The 18,988-nt window shown below is 37.4% G+C and overlaps 1 protein-coding gene across 2 annotated transcripts; it reads right to left on the bottom strand.

Annotated features, from left to right (window-relative positions):
* Positions 1 to 1,503: 1,503 nt before the first annotated feature.
* ifih1 (interferon induced with helicase C domain 1) lies at positions 1,504 to 18,875 on the bottom strand. Of its 2 annotated transcripts, XM_014471128.2 has the most exons (16): positions 18,299 to 18,875; positions 17,813 to 17,984; positions 17,399 to 17,497; positions 16,328 to 16,378; positions 13,448 to 13,686; positions 12,712 to 12,919; positions 8,682 to 8,899; positions 8,374 to 8,469; positions 8,082 to 8,205; positions 7,495 to 7,707; positions 6,833 to 7,089; positions 6,597 to 6,746; positions 5,386 to 5,547; positions 5,115 to 5,308; positions 4,942 to 5,035; positions 1,504 to 3,269 (listed from the first exon to the last, which is right to left on the bottom strand). In XM_014471128.2, exons 1-16 carry the CDS (start codon positions 18,728 to 18,730, stop codon positions 3,066 to 3,068), a joined length of 2,913 nt encoding a protein of 970 aa, XP_014326614.1. In that variant the 5' UTR covers positions 18,731 to 18,875; the 3' UTR covers positions 1,504 to 3,065. The 2 variants fall into 2 exon arrangements, with proteins under 2 accessions (XP_014326614.1, XP_023192653.1); XM_023336885.1 differs by lacking the exon at positions 16,328 to 16,378.
* Positions 18,876 to 18,988: the final 113 nt, after the last annotated feature.

The following is an 18,988-nucleotide window of genomic DNA, read 5'->3' as shown; positions in this document are numbered from 1 at the left end:
ACATTACCGGGGTTTCTTATTGCTAACGCGCTGCGATCATGAACATTTCAACGAAAATATTAGGAAATTCTGGTTCAACGTTGCCAGTATGGAACATGCAATCCCGACGGCCGTCACCCAGAGCGTGTAGATGGAGGAATACAATGTATAACGTTTCCAAAACCCAAACGTAGTCTGGAAAAAACAAGAAATGGATCAAGGCCTGCAGCTGACCGCATGTCCTGTTGAATGGAACTGTGATCAATGGAAAGTACTTCATGTTCATCTGTTCAGAGGTAACTGCTTTTAAACATCCCTTTTTATTGGTCATGATGACACTGTATGATAGTCAAATCAAAGATAAATAAATGAAGGTAGTTATGCTTCATTTTATGTGTTAATTCAGGTAGCTTTGTGGCAGCATGAAAACATGTGCTGCAATAACTGGGGTATTTACATGTAAACATCTTTTTATGCTAATGTTTATCTTTAAGCATTTTCCTGAAGGCATATTTTTACGAGTTTGTATTATTTAAGTTATTACTCACCCGCTTTTGCATGTACAAAATGCATCCAACACAGTTTTCACACTCGCATTCAATGAGACTCAGTGCTCCAATTTTTTCCTCTGGTTCTGAAAGTCTCGGGCTTTAATTTTCATTTCTTTGTTGTTTCCCGCAAATAACCTTACATAGCTGATGTACATCTCAGCTATATCGTACATAGCTGAGAAACCTGTCATCTTTGCCTCATTTTTGGCTCATAAGTCAAAAATAACTCAAAAAATAAATCGGGTAAGCTTACTTGTTGCTGCCACCATTGTGCTTAATAATAGGGATAGAGTGTTCAGGGTGAACTAGCTGAGACTTTTTTTCAACAAACTTCCTTTATGCTATTCTTGCATAAAGGCCAAATTTATGGAGTGCTTGACTAATACTTCTCCTGTCAACAGATGTCTGGATCTTTGTCTAATGCTCACCGTGTCTGACTAGTTAATTTAGGTGGATGGCTATGTCTCAGGAGGTTTACTCCATCTGATAATATACTCTATTATCAGATGGATTATGCAGTGCTCTGAGAGATTTTCAAAAACTATTATTGTTTTTAAATACTGTTTTTAAAACTTAAATACAGTTTAAACTTATCAAAACTTTATCCCTCACCTCTATGATGTGTTTAGACTTTATCTGTGCCCTAGTGATCTCTAAAAAAAACCCCTTAGATCCTTGTAGCATGTAACAGATAATGTAACACACAAACTGAATACAAATGTAAAGCTCATTTTAAGATTTGTGTAAGAGAAAATTTGAAAGAAATTTACATTTTTCCTTTCACTTTTATCAAATACTTTGTCAATGTAAAAACTCAACAAATCACATTAACGATGGTTGATTTTGCCAACCAACTTCAGCATGTTGTCCATTTTGTCATATGACAATATGACAAAATATGCAAAAGTTATGTGGATCAATACTTTTACAAGGAACTGAATGGGATAGAACTTTAATAATGACAATGTGAAGAAAAAGTTTACACTGTTTTATTTGAAATGCATTTAAAACCCACAGATGATTTAGTTTCCTAGTCAGCAAACACACTGCTTCTAAAGCAGTCATTTGAATAAACATTTAGCAGTCATACAGTCCAAACACCTGAAAACATTTTAATATTGATGCTTATTTTCTAAGGATTTGGGCACTTAAAACATTTAAACTTCAAAAATGCATTATTTTGCTTTAACAAGGTACATACACTTCTATTTATGTTGAGAGTTCACTAAATATGCGTATAAATTTATCTAGCTAAATTTATGCATCAAACTGCTCTTTAAAACAGTCAAAAATGATGTGAAAATGAAACTAGATGATTTTCTGACAACAAGTGTGAGGGAACAAAGTAAACAGAGTTGAATTTGCAATTTTTAGGCATGATGACAATCTGAGCTACTCCACATGCTGTGCACATGAAGCAATAAACTTAGAGCAGCAGTTATCAGTGTTCAGACTGATAACAATCTAGAGCAGGGGTGTCAAACTCCAGTCCTCAAGGGCCGCTGTCCTGCAGTTTTTAGATTTGCCACAGGTACAAAACACTGGAATGAAATGGCTTAATTACCTCCTCCTTGTGTAGAGAAGTTCTCCCAGCCTTGCTAATGACCTAATTATTCTATTCAGGTGTGGTGCAGCAGAGGCACATCTAAAAGTGACACCTGTGATCTAGAGGTACAAAATGTTTTAGGATCTTTCTCAGAAATGTAAAATCCTAATTGATTAAACATTGGATTTGTAAATGCATATTTATGCAATAAATGTAAAAAGAAAAAGAAAAAACCCCAGCACTTATACATTAATAAAAGCAACACGATGGCTTTTCATTCAAGTTTTTTGTCATTCTACCCTTAATTAAAACATATTTTGCAATATATTTTAAACCAATATATTATATAAACCTGAAAAGATTGAAAACCCAATCTTACAGGTTACATGTAACACTTAAAGTGTCCTTTGTTAAAAGAATTTTTAAAATATCAGAAGTGCACATACAAACTTTCAGTGCAATTTTAGACAGAGTAAAATTTCTTTCCTGTTGGAAAAATACTCATTTGATTAATCCTGAGGGATTTGTGCAACTTGCAGAATTGCCCAATCGATTAGGTCGTCTAAAAGGATGTGGACACCGAGGTTAACAAAGGTTGCCTCTGTAAATAGCTCTGTCTCAACAGTGGTGAATCACTCACTGGTGGGTGACTTAAACAGAGTCAACAGCACCTGTTTGTGTGCATGTGAGTTGACAGGTGGGCTCTGAGGGACAATCAATGGCTCCTTGCCTTGCATCTCATGGGACAGCAATGATTTCTGAAGAAAATACTTTTGAGTCGTTTTGCAAATCGATTCAGATTGAATTTTTAAGTGATGCCTTATTCCAGCTAAGTGCAAAATCTGACAACAAAGTGCATTTGGTAAAAACATTTAAATCTAAATAAAGGAGAGATCCCTCATTCTGTGTGTATTGCAATGAATGCGTACACAAAATATGTCATCAGAAGAGAACCACCCGCCTCTGGAAGAAATAAGTGCTTTCATTTGTTAGGGCCACTCTGTGTCTTCGTCATCCGAGCCCTGTGCCATCAGACTGGCGTGTTCGATGTAGTCGAAGTCAGGAAACTTGACAGGAAGGTCGATCCACCTGGTGCAGTTGCTGTATTTTTTCGTATTTATATCCACCACAAAGTTTTTCACATGAAGACAGGGCAGCTCAATCCCACGATACAACATCATTGAACCCCATGTCTACAACAGAAGTGGAGTATAAAAGAAGACAAATCTTAGTGTATATTTTCTCCGTTTAATGCATTAAACAATTTTTAATGCAAAATCGATTAGTCGATTTCCATGGCAGCCAGACTGTCAGATAAAATAAGTAATTTATAAAAATACATTTATTGTTCTTCATTTGCCATGAAGCTCTACAGTGTTTAGCAAAAATATTCACACCGTTTAAACATTTTTTTTTTTTTTTACATTTTGTCACATTACAGTCACAAACTTTGATGTATTTCTTTGGGAATTCTGTCTTAGTAAAAAGCAAAATGGCTCAGAATCACTAAATGTAACTAAAATGATACTAATAAAGCTATTATGTGAAGCTCTCAGGTTTTTAATAAGGAATATTAGTGGAAAAACAGGAACACGGAAACAAGTAACACAGCACATAGGTCAGGAGTAAAGTCCTGGACAAGTTTAAAACAGGGTTTGATTTTGAAACCATCCCAAACTTTAAACATCTCATGGTAAACAGCTTAATCTATCATCCAAAAGTAGGAGTAAAGAATAACTGCAAACCCAACAAGACATGACTGCCCACCAGAACCGACCAGCTAGGCAAGCAATTAATTAATCAGAGCCCTCTTTCACAAATATTTCTGTTATAAATCCACAGACAAGCCACCTCATACAGAAATGACTTCTGAATCTTGCTTATATTTGTAAATCCTACTGCTGGCTCATTACTCAAATGGCACATCATCACTTTTTCGACTAGTAAAGCCGGCTCTCCTCCATAAAGTTCAACCCAAGTGATGGCTATGATTGCATCATTTCGCAATTCAGGGGCATGACATAGGCAGGCTGACTTCTACCCCTCACTTTATCAATCCTAAATACACAAACGACATGAAGACGGCAAAAAGGAATACATGAACCTGACTTTAAGTGTTTAGTCAAAGAGGCTAGAGTAGCAGCAGAAATCTACCACTAATGCAGGAACATACTCTGACAGGAGAACTATAAGCTATACTCGCCACAAATACGACCTTTATGAAAGACTGGAAAGAAGGAAGTCAATATTGAAATAATATCCAATAAGTCCCTTTTGCGTTTTCCCAAAAGCTATGCAGGTGATGCTGCAAACATGTGGAAGAAGGTGCTGTGGTCAGAAGATAACGGAATTTTGTGGTCTGTATGTACCAAACTATGTGTGGTGAAGACTTAACACCAATCATAACCTTGAATACACTAATCACACAGTGAAACATAATGGTACTGCTACATTATGCTACTGGGAGGGCTTTCTTAGGCAAAGACAAGCAAACTGGATGGAAAGATGGATAAAACTGCATCTGAAAGCAGATATTTAAATACACTATAAAAGGACATATTTTGCAGACTAAATGTTTCCTGCTTTAGGTCAGTTAGGACTAACAAAATTCTTCAAATTCATCAGTTTACATAGATATCTTTCATATCTGGTAGATCAGACCATAATCTAATTGAGCAGACAACACATTTTTCAGTTGTGCACAAATTTGTGTTTGTCTATCAAAAATCCCAATAAATTAAATTAGTTTGCCATTGCAATGTGATAAAATAGGAGCAGGATTCAGGGATATGAGTATCTTGGCAAGACAAGTTATCTCAAGTTATTAGCAAGCCTGCAAATCCAAAAACCAAACAATGTGTTTACCTGACCACAGCCACTGCAAGCTATGACTCCATTGGTCTCATAGTCCAAACGTCGCTCCTGAAGAGATACGTTTTCTCTCTGGATGAAAAGGTTCCTGCACAAAACAAAAGAGAGTATAATTAACCATGCAATGCAATGGGCAAGTGTTGAAAAGTTTATATCATAATTTGTACCTAAACTGTGGTGTAACATTGACTCTGTGCATGTTTTCAATGATTTCGATGTCTTCGCCGCTGCAGATGTATTTGGTACAGTTACGACAGCTAAACTTTACAGCAGATGGGTTCTCATCCTTGACAGCCTTCTTCTTCTGATTTGCCTGTCTCACTCTTTCCTCCATTATAGCCTGAATCTGAAACTCTGTGATCTAATGAAAGGGGAAAAAAAGGTTAAAAGAATGTACTTAGGAGAAAATAGATAACTAATAATACTTGTTTAACATACTTGTTTGTTGTAAACTGATTGATCATATTTTTTGATTTTCTGAATGGCTTTGTTCATCATTTTCTCACGGTATTCATTGACATACTCCTTTTCAGCCACCCCTGAGTTCTTTACATCCACGACAGTGTATGTGCTGTCCTCAGCTCTTCCTCTGCCTTGAGACTGCAAAGGCCAACAGAACAAATGGTCAGCGATCATCTACTGATATTCAGTCAGCCCACATTTTTTTTATTTCCTGTTGCCAGTATTTGCAGCTGGATGACTAACAGGAAACTTGAAAATACTGACCCATGAAAAGGTTTGTGGAAAACAGGAACAAGCTGAGATTAATTTAACATTTGATTTGAGCAGAATGGAAAACCTACAAACACAGACATGAAATCAGGAATCCCTGTTTTCCTTAAAGACTAATTTTGGCTGCAATGCCTGGGAATTTAAACTGTTAGTTATCAGTACTGTCCTGAAACAGCCCTGAAATGTCCCTGCTATGGGCAGCAAGTACTTTTTTGAGTTACTACAGATCATTTTCATTGTAGTGGATTTTAGGTGAATCAATGGATTATTCTCTGCAACTTTTTAAATGAACATAACATTACTTTCAAGTCAGTCTAATTGGCAAAAATCAATAGAGATTTATTTAATCAACTAATCATTCATCACAGATAATTTGTTGAATGTTTGTGTCAATATCTAAGTTTATGGAAATAAGTGTTTTTGAAATGAAGCTTTTTTTGTCATTTGGTAATACAAAAAAATATTGTAAAATTATTGTATTTGGGAAATGGGTAAAGATATTGTAATATATATATATATTTTTTCAATACTGAACACCATTAAAGTGAACACATAATACCTAAGCACTACCACGTAGCGGTAACAACACTCTTAGTTTTGCACACTGTCCCTGAGGCAAGAAGACTCAATTATTTAAAAACTCATGCATGTACCAAGAAAACATACAAAACCAGAACCCAAACCCTTCTTGCTGCAAGGCAACACAAGAAACTGTGATACCATACAGCCCAAATACTCAGCATATTAAGTGTTCACTAAATATTTACTCAATGCCTATTTTTTCAGCTGATATGTGTATTATGGCATATGTCCTTCAGCTACTTTATCTATGTATGAAGTCAAAGTGATACTGAATAAAACCAAAAGGCATACCATCACATTTTTAATCAGGGATTACAATTGTTCATTTTACTGACCTGAATCATAGCAATTTCGTTGGTCACATGGCCATATCGGATAACAAAATTGCAGGCTTTTATGTCCAAACCTTCTTCTGCCACTGTGGTAGCAATAAGGAGGTTGAGTTCACCGGTTTTGAACCTTTTCAACACATCCTTCTGCTCTGCCTGAGGAATACAACTGCAGGTCACATACATGAAGACCTTGGGAAATGGCAGCCTAAGAGAGTTTAGTTTGTGAAGTATGCACTTACAGCTGTCATTGGTTTAGTATCGCTCTGGTCTCCTCCTCCAATGAAATAAGAAGGTTTTACTCCAATGTCAGCGAACTTTGGGTTTTCTTCAATCCACTGGCTAAGAGACATAGCGCTGTGACGTGTTTTGGTGAAAATGATCCCTCTGGCTTCTTGTCTGCTGCTGAACTCTTGCAAAATTTTAGTTCTGAGTTTTGAGAGGCTGTCGTTTTCGTATGTTGGATCCTTTGCAAGCTTTTCCAGTTCTTCCTTTTTGTCTGTAAGGAGTAGATGTTAAAGAAGTAAGGCAGAATTTCTTTCAACAAAGTTAAACTTGACGCTTTTATGACTGCAGTCTCTTGGTAAAACTACTAACACCCCTTTAAGTCTGGTTAGAGTAAATTATTCTGAGGTTTTAGTCTGAAATTTAGTCCCATTTGGGACACGAATAAGTCTGAATCTGAATTAAAGCCTTAAATTGATTTGCCAAGCAATATTTCTAAATGGTAAAATAGCTCTTTGTTTACTACAAAAGTACAGTTTAACAGCAAAAATGTGAACATATGGGCAAGCAATATCATAAGCGGTTTTGATTCATATATATATATATATATATATATATATATATATATATATATATATGTTTTTTTCTTGAATGTCAACAAGAAAAAAACAGATCTTACCTTTAAACAAGTTGAACAAAAATCTCTCTGTCTCTGTTATTTCTATGTTTTGTTCATCTTGTGATGTTTTCTTCTTGATCTGCTCCTCGTGGAACTTGTTCAGGAAACTGAGTGCATCACACATGCGTATGGTGTTGCTTAAAATCAGACCTTCATTATACCGTCGGAGGTACTCTGCGCAGACCCGCACTGTCTGGTCTCCATCTTTGGCAGCTAAAACACAATGAGGCAATTTCATGATAGCTCTATGTCTGCTAAACCCAAACTGTCCAGTGTAATAGAGAGTTAGTGTTAAAGGGTTACTACAGGTACACTGCAGGTAAAAGTGAAGGAGAATTTTATGGAGCTTTAATACTTGACTAAATAAAAAATAACAAAGTAAGATCAATATCACAGACATAAAGATTCAGGCTATATAATGCTAATAAATATCATCGACTTGGGATAAATTGTGTATTTTTCATATCAAATTTTAAATGCCACCTCTATCAATTTGTATTAGGGATGCGCAACATACTGGCGCCAACGTCATCAGTCAATTTTTAACATATGTGTATAATACATGTCTGTGTAACATTTCCACTCACCTTCTCGCTCTTTTTGAACAGCCCATTGTTCGTAATTCTGAGAGCCCAGGTCACATGTTGGAAAAAGCCGGGCATGTTCGTGGATGGCAGTCATGATTGTCTTGACCACACAACCAAAGGGATCCTGATGATGATGTTTAGGTAAAAATACAGTTAAGGCCCCTTTACTAAAGGGGCCTTAACTGTATTTGTAGTATTGTAGTTAACATTTGAGGTTCTCCATATGTGGAGAACCTCACCACATTTGTATTTTAATGTACGTATCTTGTCGTATTTAATATTAAACGTCTACCTCTTTTCTCGGTTCAATAGGCAGAATGGATTTTCGTAGTTCCTTTTTATCAATGCTTCCTGTCATAATTTTGGAAACATCCAAGTTTGCACAAATCTACAAAAGAGGGAAGGAAATCTGCATTAATATGTAACGCAAAATACTATATACAATGTCTGTATGTTTTTTTAGCTGTCCTTAAAGTGGGAAACTAAGGCTTAGAATTAGAAAGCAGAGATAAATGTGAAAGAAATTTAGATGAAGAGAATAAGTTGTAAAAATGCATACAATATTACAGTTGCAGATACAATGCTAAACAGAGTATTTACTCGCAGAATGTGCTCTTCAGCTTTATTCAGGGTTTTGGCACCTCCGACTCCCGGTGATGCTGTCAGGCCCAGGATCTGAGGAAGTGGTACGGGCTGCTTCTGCTCCTTAATGAGCCTTTTGTTCTTGTGCTTTTGTTTCAAGTACCTCATCATGATGTGGTTGTAGACTTCTCCTTTTTGAGTGTGGTGACATTCATCTATTATGATCAGTGTCAGATCTGCAAAAGACAGTGAAATTATGCCAAATGTTTACTTGAAACTGTAAATTATAAATGCCATGCAGAAATAAGAACAAAGAATTAACAGAAGGGATTTTTTGCAACTAATATAGTTTCTCCCTAACTGAAAGTACACAAATCTTATATAAAGACAACAATCTTCTTCAACCAAGCACTGTTAGTTAAAAGAGTCCCTTGAAAGATTGAGGTAGTTCTTTAGAAAAACAAATTGTCCCACGCAAATCAGAGCTTTTAGGGACGATTTGAGACAGCAGTTTAAACCACACAATAACATCTGTTAAGAGAACTGCATGCTTCAAAAACAAAGCCAGACTTCAATGTAATCTAAATACGGTGCATTACAATTACTCAAGTCTAAACTGTTATTTGAATTTGTCCCAGAAGAGAATGCAGAGTGGCAGCTTGATGGGCTGTGATAGATGTTCTCTTGTGAATTCGATCCAGCCACACACCGATGGCTTGAACAGACATGTGGCCTGAGAGCCAGGAGGAAGGGGGAAAAAATAAATAAATGCTTTCAAGTGTTTCAACAAACAGCATATGTTCCTCTGAGGTGGCTATTCCACCTTGGACTGGTGACTGCCAGGAGTGAACACTAAAGTCGGAAGAATTTGACAAGATCCTGTCGGGGGAAAATCCTGCTCCTTGTTCCCTTGGTGGTTATCTATTCCAGAACATTTCAGTGTCAGTAAAATCCAGGGTAGATTTTGCATAAATTTAGAGATGTTGCAACCATATGAAGTTTAATGGTGCGTTTTGATTTCTAGTAAAAAAAAAAAAAAAGTTGAATTTTTCCAAGAAATGACCGTTTACTGTTTAGTCTGTACATCAGAGTAAACAAAAAATGTAGCCAAACCATCTGCGCATTAGCAAGAACGTTGTGGCAACATGTTATAGCCCTTAATTCAAACATTGAATGAGCAGCCGCAAAGAATACATTTTTTAAATTAAATAACATAAAATGACTTTTGCTGGAGCTCTGCTATTGCAGCAGATCACCATAAATATAACAAAATCAGTGACAAAGCCAATCTTTCAAGCTGGCTTTGTCACTGCAGGACAAATGTCTACTATGGAAAATTAGAAGGCAACAGTTTAAAACTCCCATTAGTCATTTCTTCAAAGGTTGCTGGGTTTTCCTTTCATAACTAAGTGTATACAGCAGTTTTCTATTTTGTTACTGCAAAGGATGACCGTGATAAAAGTTTGACTGTAGTTAAAGTGCATCATTCGCTACCAGGATTTGTAGGAAGAGAAGTTTCTAGAATTATAGTTTTGTTTTGAAGTTCAAAACATTTTGGTGTGTGCCTGTACAGACTTGCAGTTTAAATTTTAAATGCATGTTTTGAATTGTGCAATATGTGAAGTTTCCGTTTTATTCTGTCAGTCTGGCTTTTCCATCTCCCCGCCCACAAAGGGCTAGATATCAAATTCTCCACCCGCATTTTTAACCCTCAGTTCTTCATTTGGACTTCATTAAGTCTTGTGTGACACCTTGTGGGATAGTTCTATTAGCAAATTCGACAGACATGTCCAATTCTTTCTGTCTGCCTAACAATTCCAGTACGTGACACTGCATCCGGCTCTGCTCCGCTCCGCACTTTGCAGGCAGGCTGCCGCCATTCTGGAGCGCCCCAAATTCCACTGCTGCATGCCTTCTCAGCTTTGCTCCACTGTAAACCGCAGAGAGGTTTTTGCAAGATGCGTGCATGGGAAACGAGCGATCACGTGACAAAGCCAGTAATAAAAAGGATGAATGGTGTCACATAAAATGCGGCAGTTCTCAACTTCAAAAATTTACATTTTCTCTGCATTGCTCTCCATGCATTGACTGGTGCTCCTGCTGTAATTTGAGCAAGAAACTTTTCAGAATTAAATCTACATATTTTGTGTGTATCCATAGACATAGCTGATACATGTTGACATGTATCAGTTATGGCTAAAAAAATGAGTATATTTATTTATAAATATACCCATATTTTTATTAATACAGGGAATATTTTGACCAAATATAGTTTGTCTTGATGAACTATTTTGAAAATACGGATGTTTCGCTTGTGCAGCTTCCTGTTGGAAAGGTGTGGGCTTTGAATATTAACTACCATATTTTCCGCACTATAATTCGCACCTAAAAACCTTCAATTTTCTCAAAAGCCGAGAGTGCGCCTTATAATCCGGTGCGCCTTATGTATGGACCAATATTGAGCCACAACAGGTCTCGCAACTACGGTAAGCAGCCGCCGACTTCATTTTGCCCCGTAGAAGAAGAGGCGCGCGGTGCACGTTGGGTTTTGTGTACAGACCCCAAAATGGCTCCTATTACGACGCAGAGTTTAAGCTCAAGGCGATCAGTCACACAGTAGAACACGGGAATAGAGCAGAAGCGAGAGAATTTAACATGAACGAATCAATGGTGCAGAAGTGGATATATATTGTGATTGCACTAACGTTTGATTTACCGTAACGGTATCAGACTGTTTTTTACGTATTTATTGAATGGAGGAAAAGTTCCCCTCCACTATATGTTATACCTTGCTGTTGTTAAAAGATAAACCGTGTCACGAAAATACCACGTCACTTACTTTACCTCGGGGAAAATAATAAAACAGCTGTTTATTCATTTTGGGAATGAACAGAGTTTTCAGAACGCTGGTTAAAGTTTGACTGACCTATCTGACTATTTTGTTGACATTCCCTTTAGCGCAGTTCCATCTAATGGATACATAACGTAACCCCAGCCTCTACTGTAGCGTCTGTTCTATGCGACTTATAATGCGGTGCGCCTTATATATGAAAAATGTTTTAAAATAGGCCATTCATTGAAGGTGCGCCTTATAATGTGGTGTGCCTTATAGTGCAGAAAATACGGTACACACTTGCTCCGGCGTCTGGTAAAAACAGAATCTTTTCTAATTTTGGGTAATGGCTTTGCGGAAGTATGAACAGTTGTGCAGACGCAGTGTAAATGCTGTCATTGACGTTAACGGGTGCATATTTACTGCGGAGGCCGCAGTGTGGCAGAGCAAGGTGCAGCCAGATGGAGTGTATTTTAGGATTTTAGGGGTAAAAGCAATAACAATCATTAGTTCTTTGAAAATGCTATGATAATATGAATACTACGGTAGCTTAGTATTCTATTATCATAGAATATGACTTTGAAGGTAAGATGTAAACAGTTAACAGTCAATGTTAACTGTTTTCTACCCAGGGCTCCATGGAAGTCCATTTGGCGGCACAGATGCTCTGCACAATGAAAGTCCCAGGTTCGAATCTAGGTCTGAGGTCTTTCTATATGGGGCTTGCCTGTTCTCTCTGTGCAAACGTGGGTTGTTTCCGAGCACTGCAGTTTCCTGCCACTGTCCAAAAAAACGTGATTATTAGGTTCATTAGTGACTCTAAAAGTTGCCCATGGGAATGAATATGTGCATGTTTGTTTTTGTTGTTGCCCTGTGATGGACTGGTGACCTGTCCAGGTCGTACCCTGCCGCTTACTTAATGACCGGTGGAGATCCAACCACTCCAGCTCTCAACCACTCTCTCAATATTCATGTGGAATATTTGCTAATTTGTCCTAGTAGGGCTAAGAAAACCCTACTAGTCAAACTCGGTCAAACCCATAACCCAACAACATTCTGTTAAACCCACCCAGGAATGTATTTTTGTGGAGTTGACCCTGGATTGGGCTAGAAAAATAACACAAGTTAACACGAGTTCTTTGTAAGTGATTATCCTATAGTAGTTTTCCCACCAAACTTCATAGAATTTAGAAATTGAGTGCTGCAAAGTCCTACCGCTTAGTTTCACCCCTTCATCCTCTCCGCTGGAAGCCCTCTCCAAGTAATTTTCAAGAATCTGGGCTGTGCAGATGATGATGTCGTTTCTTTCTACAATGTTAGCGAAGGAGATTTTGAGCTCAGAGTCTCCACTGACCCTCTCCACTTTGTACTTGAGCTTCAGGGAAGAGAACTCTGTGGAGAAATGCTGCTCCACAAGAGGAATCTACAAGACAAAATAGAATATTTCATGAACACAATTTTCTTTTTACAAAGGAAGAAATGACTTTCTGCCACTACAGCATCTGAAGGGCACAATGTTAACACCCACCACTACTAAGCTACTTGGAGCCTCATTCCTTTTGTTTAAGGCAGAGCTTCTAATTAGTGGAAACAGGGGATTTTGTTGCACACTGTTTACAAAAGGAGTACACAGACTTTTCTCTGTGGGTACAACTAACCTACTTATTGCTCAGGAATGAAGATTAAAAACGAAAATGCTTTCAGTCACATAAGATTACTTTGTCTGCTACTAGATAGTTTTATGGGAGGAAAATATTTTTTGCCACATGGTATTTATTTTCCTTGTTCAGTTCGCATCTCATATGGGCCAAATAGTAACAAAGTGCACTGGGATACATAAAACTTATGGCATGGAATTTGTGGCGTGTAACTTGCGTGTTTTCTTTTGTTTGTCTGACTTATGGGCTTTGGCTGCAGTGCTTCATTCAGATCCAAAGTCAGATCCTAGTACCTTGTTCACCAGGACAACCACCTTCCCTGGTTTCCCCTCAGCTCTCCTGCTGTCCAGATGTTTTTGGGTAATGTACACTGCTACTCTGGTTTTACCGCTTCCTGTCGGGAGGCAAATAATAATGTTTTCCCCCTCCAAGGCAGGCCTGGCAACTTCCATCTGATAATCACGAAGAGAAATTTCTTCTGGGTCTCCTCCGGTGGCTCCTGCTGCTTCTGCTGCTGGACAGCCACTTAAATCTGCAATGCAGACGAGAGGCTCAGTCTGAAAAGGGCGTCTGTGTATGTCAGCAAGCCACAATTACACATTGTTATGGAATGTCCCCTTTAAGCTGTTTTTATACATGGAACAATTTTTTTAATGTGAATTCAGAACACAAACCTAGTTTTAAAACCTCAAATTTGCCAAATTAAGAGAATGAGAAAATACATTCATATAATTTCAACAAACTACAACAGAAATACCTATTTGCTATAAAAATAGGTATACAAACCAGCAGCAAGCGCAGAAAACCTAATACTTGTTTGAAATGATTCAGACAAACTCCATCATGTCATGACATGTAACTTGAGTATCATTTTCACGATTGGTTTTATGTAGCACTATTCAGTCTTTGCTGTGCGTAAACACCAGACCTATGATCCGCCTTAGCTGGGTTTAAAGTTGCAGGAAGGGAGTGAGTCATTTGTTCTGTCTCAGCTGGGGGTGATGCATTGCTGAGGCATTATGTACAATTTTCATGAGTGAGCCTACCTTATGTTATGAGTTCCACATATGCCACAGCTATAAATACAGAACCTCAGAAAACACAGTGGGTTGCAAAAGTATTCACTGTTTTATGTTTTGTTACACTACAACCAAAAAAAAAAAAAACTTAATGTGTTTTTAATGAAGATTTTGCATGACAGACTAACACAAAGCAATGAATGATTACTGAGTGGGAGAAAAAATTCTAATTTGCTGATAAATAAAACAAATTAAAGTGGCAAGGCAGGCAATCTAAACTAGTCTACTTTGATACCCCTGAATAAATTCCAGTTAAATTACGTTCAGAAGTCACCTACTAAGCAAGGAAAGCTTGTTTAGCCACCTTTAAATTCCTTCATTATATAATGCCTTTCAACAATAAGATTGTACAAAACGCTTCATAAAGAGATTATAAACATTAAACTCAGTGATTAGAGTCTACCTGTGACTTAAAGCAATGGACTCATTTTGCAAAGAACAAAGTTGATTCTGAATAAAAGCTACAAGAAGTCCAATGTGAGGTTTGCCACCAGCCTTATAGAAGTCGCAGCAAATATATAGAAGATATGAAAGGATAAGACCATGTTTCTGACCAACATGCAAAATGTTACGTCCTGTGAAAAGCTAAAACTGCACATCACCTTCATTCCATTATCCACACCTTGAAACAAAGTGATGGTAACATCAAGCTGTGTGGAAACTGGTCAGAGTATTAGGTGGCAACAAGGCAACCCAGGAAGACTCCAAAAGAATAGATCTACAATTAAATGTTTTGATCAAAGCACATTAATGTCTTAGAATAGTCTATTCAAAGTCCACAGCTCAATCTAACAGAATCTGTGGCTAGAAAATTGTGAAATCTGTGGTGAAAATTGATCCTCAGACACTCTCCTCTCAGTCTGAGCTATTTTGCAGCTGTGATTAGAGTGGGAGGTAATTGTTTTAAAAAAAACCCAGATAAAGCATTGTTGGACAGAAATGCACACTTTTCAGATTTTTAGTTCTAAAAAAAAGAAGAAAAAAATATGCATACTTTTTTTAATTTCACTTTACAGTTAGGTACTGCTTTATATTGGTCTATGCACAATAAAATAAACTTATGTTTGAGGCTGCAGCCTGATAAAATGTGAAGAAATTTAAGAACCATGAATACTTTTGCAAGGCACAGAACAGTTGTGTTTTATTGTCGGTGCAGGCAGTTTTTAATTAGCCTCCTACGGGTCAACACAAGTGTGTCCTGATGAAGAAATAGAGCCTGAACAACAACAACAGGAAATGTGTTCCAGACACTGCAATTATTTGGGATGCATTCTGTCAGCTCTTATAAATTTTACTCCAAAAAGGAGGTGAAGTCAAATTATTTCAGAGGGCAGAAAATCTCTGAAAACTAACAGTTTAATTTCTTGGAAGATTAGGTGTAAATTTTAACTCACGCAAATCAACAAATAAAAAAAGTATATTTTTCTGTTGGCTGCTTATTGTAAAATGTCATTTAGAGTTGATATGAAGATATGGTAATTGAAGTGTAGGAAAAGACTCAAGTTGTGGTGGCAGAGTACTTCCCCCATCTTCGATTTAAGCCTGGGAAGAGGGTAACATATCTGTAACTTACTACACCCAGAGACAGGCATTTCAGAATGTAAATAGATCGTCAGAGTGATGTTTTGTACAGAGTATGCACCACCTCTTGGCTGATGACAGATATAGGACACTACAACTCAACTTAACTCCACCCTCCTATAAGACTGAAGAAGACAAAGCATGCATAGAAAGTTAACTAAAGGCTACAGTTCACAGATTCCTTTTCAATCTGCTAATACTCAGTCAGCATGTGGTTTTCATTTAAAGCACCACTGCGCTCCTTCCTCTGCAACCTCTCTGTGGTTCTTCAGAGTTCACACATGGAACTTATTCATGCCACGCCAAAAGGCATTGAAATATTCCGCAACAATCTTCCAGCTAATATTGTTATGCCTGGTGAATACAAAATAGAGATCAAACACACATTTTTCTGACAAATACCTGTGCTAATTTAGGTCTGATGGTCTAGGTTTCACTGAACACATTCTGGGATTAACAAGAGTTTATAGAATTATAACAATAAGAATGTGGGTGAGGGTAAATGAGTCCCACCTAGATGTAAATTATTCATGGATTTGGACAGGTCAGCGCTTAAATACAGATCTGTAAGAAAAAAAAAGGAAAAAAATGCATTTACTCAAAATACACTTATAAAAAGCAGCAGATTTCAGCTAATTTATGCACAGAATTAAACATAAAATAACTTACAACCTAATAGCTTGCACAAGGTCCAATGCATAATAAGTTGGTACAGCATAACTAACAGAAATGTTTTGATTGTAATTTCCTGAATAAATGAAAATGAGCCATGTGGGGGAAAAAAAAGTGTTCTTTCAGGGTTGTTTGCTGCCATGAAAGCACACAGCCCTTTCATGGCAGCAAACATTACCTTCTCTCCTAAAAGGTAATGGAAGAACTAATGACTGAAAAACATACTGTATTCCTGAAAAGTTTACATGCATTTTTAAATTGGGAAAATCAATTTCCCAACATAGAAAGTCGTGGCTTTCTATGCTTACGACCTCTGAATTATAGGAGGAACACGTGGATGTATTTTAGAGCTACATCTAAAACATGTTGCTTCTTTTCATGACATCAAGAAAGTCAACTAGAGAAACAAGAAGTATAAAGAATGTGCAAAATCTGTAAATTGAGCCTAGAGAAACAGCAAAAAACTTTGTGAAGATGCACGCAAAATCTGGTAAAGGTGCGAAACAAGTTCTTTACTGACATGGAGTAAAAAGACAGAAACGGACCATTATTCCAGAAGGAAAAGAAAATCTAGTTCAAAAGGCCATTCTATCAACTACTGAGAACATGTATGTAAACTGTCTAAAGAAATAGTTTTGGTAATCCTACTGAATTAAACCAGAAAGAGTTTAATCTCAATTTAAAGGAACAGAGGAAAAATTCTTATATCTCTTTATACAATGTACATGAAAGTCTGGGTCTAACTGCAATTGTGATGCAAGACAAGGATGGACAATCTTTGAAGCTTAACAGTAAGTTGATTAATTTGGTGACTTCTACAGCTCCTGCAAAAACCTATAGAAAAATATATGTAAATGTATATAAAATATAAATTAATTGCATTATACATTGAGGAGACATATTCTGTAAGACCTGTGGCATCATTCTGAGATCCCTCGGTGCCGCTGATTTCCATGGGCTCCTCACTCTGACAGCTTTCGGCCGGTTTCTCCTCTGCTGCTGCTACATTTTCTGAAAATCCCCCAAAATAATTAAATGTAGTTTCCATCTTTACACTATATCAAAATGAAGTTCAGAAACAGAAACTCTGTATAGATGAAAACCAAATTACAGTTTTAGTAAAATTACTCAGTAGAATAAACATTTGCTAATGGGAAATTACTCAAGAAACTGAATTAGGAATATTGCAATCCATGTAATTACTCAGATGCATAACACTCCCAAATCTCCCTAAATCCCACTGAAATATCGGTGCCTAGACTTTGCCTCATCGCCTTTCCTTCAACAATTGTGCTCTCCAGGAGCAGAGGAAGGTTAGACACTTACTCGGTTTCTTACACTCAGGTGATCCTCCAATGAGCTCATAAAGGTGTTTGTGTTCAGTGACACGCAGAATTTCCCGAAATTCAGAGAACCAGCCAGGTCGGCATTTCACGATCCTGTTCAGAAGTTCAGTCGCCCCACGTTTATTTCCGTTGTTTGTTTTTTCAGCCAAAATCTAGATTTTGAACAAAATAAACTGGGTTTATGTGACTTTTCTGCAACCTGAGGGTAGGAGGAGAAGTCGCATCAACCAGAGGTGGTGGACTTCCATTTGCATTCAATACTGCCATCTTGTGGTCACATAAAAACTCCATTTGAAACATTTGATAAAAACATAATTTAATTTATAGATTGCTTTGAATTCTAGCATATAAAATAAAACAAAACAAAAATACTGATAACATTAATTTTATTCTTTCTAACTTCAAACTAACAGCGAATTTGACATTTCCCAGTCTCATTATTATTATTTTTTTTTTTCTCGCTTACCTTCTCTTGGTCAGCATTAGTTAGGAGACGTTGAGCTAAGCACCGAGTCGACACTTCTTCTGTTTTCATGTCCTGCAGACTGGGACTAAATAACTGAATTAACTGGACATAGTAGTCATTCTCCGCCTCCACTTCAGGGTCCGGGAGGTTTAACTGCAAGTAGTCAGCAGCGTGAGCGTTGCCTCCATGAATCAACGCATTAACGAAGGCCCCGAACCAGCCGACTGTATGAGGCCTCTCAACAACCACACTAATAAGCAGATCCGCAGCCGATTTATAACCTTCCGTGTTCAGCTTCTGTGTGATCTGCTCCTTTCGTCCAGATTCTAACTGTAAATGTGGTAGTACCTCGTCTGCCTTTATAATCTGCTGGAGTCTCGGTCTTAAGCATTCAATGCGACGTTCATATATCTCATCATTATCAGAAGCCATCGTGACTGGAGCGTCCGATAGACCAAGTGACTACAACTCCGACTGCAATGAAAAGTCCCAGCCTTTCCAGTATGACGATTCACTTCTTCACGTAGTAGCTTAACCTGGAAAACAAAACTTAGTTTACTTTCGTTTTCCCAAAAAAAAACAAATTAATATTGCAAGTGGCCACTAGACGTCACTGTTTGATTACAGTGACACAAACCACATTTATGAAGCACTTCAACATTACACATACAGGTGCGTCTAACTAAATTA

This window comes from Xiphophorus maculatus, chromosome 7 (assembly GCF_002775205.1).
Source record: "Xiphophorus maculatus strain JP 163 A chromosome 7, X_maculatus-5.0-male, whole genome shotgun sequence".
NCBI classification, from domain to species: domain Eukaryota; kingdom Metazoa; phylum Chordata; class Actinopteri; order Cyprinodontiformes; family Poeciliidae; genus Xiphophorus; species Xiphophorus maculatus.
This window is presented reverse-complemented; position numbering and strand designations above follow the sequence as displayed.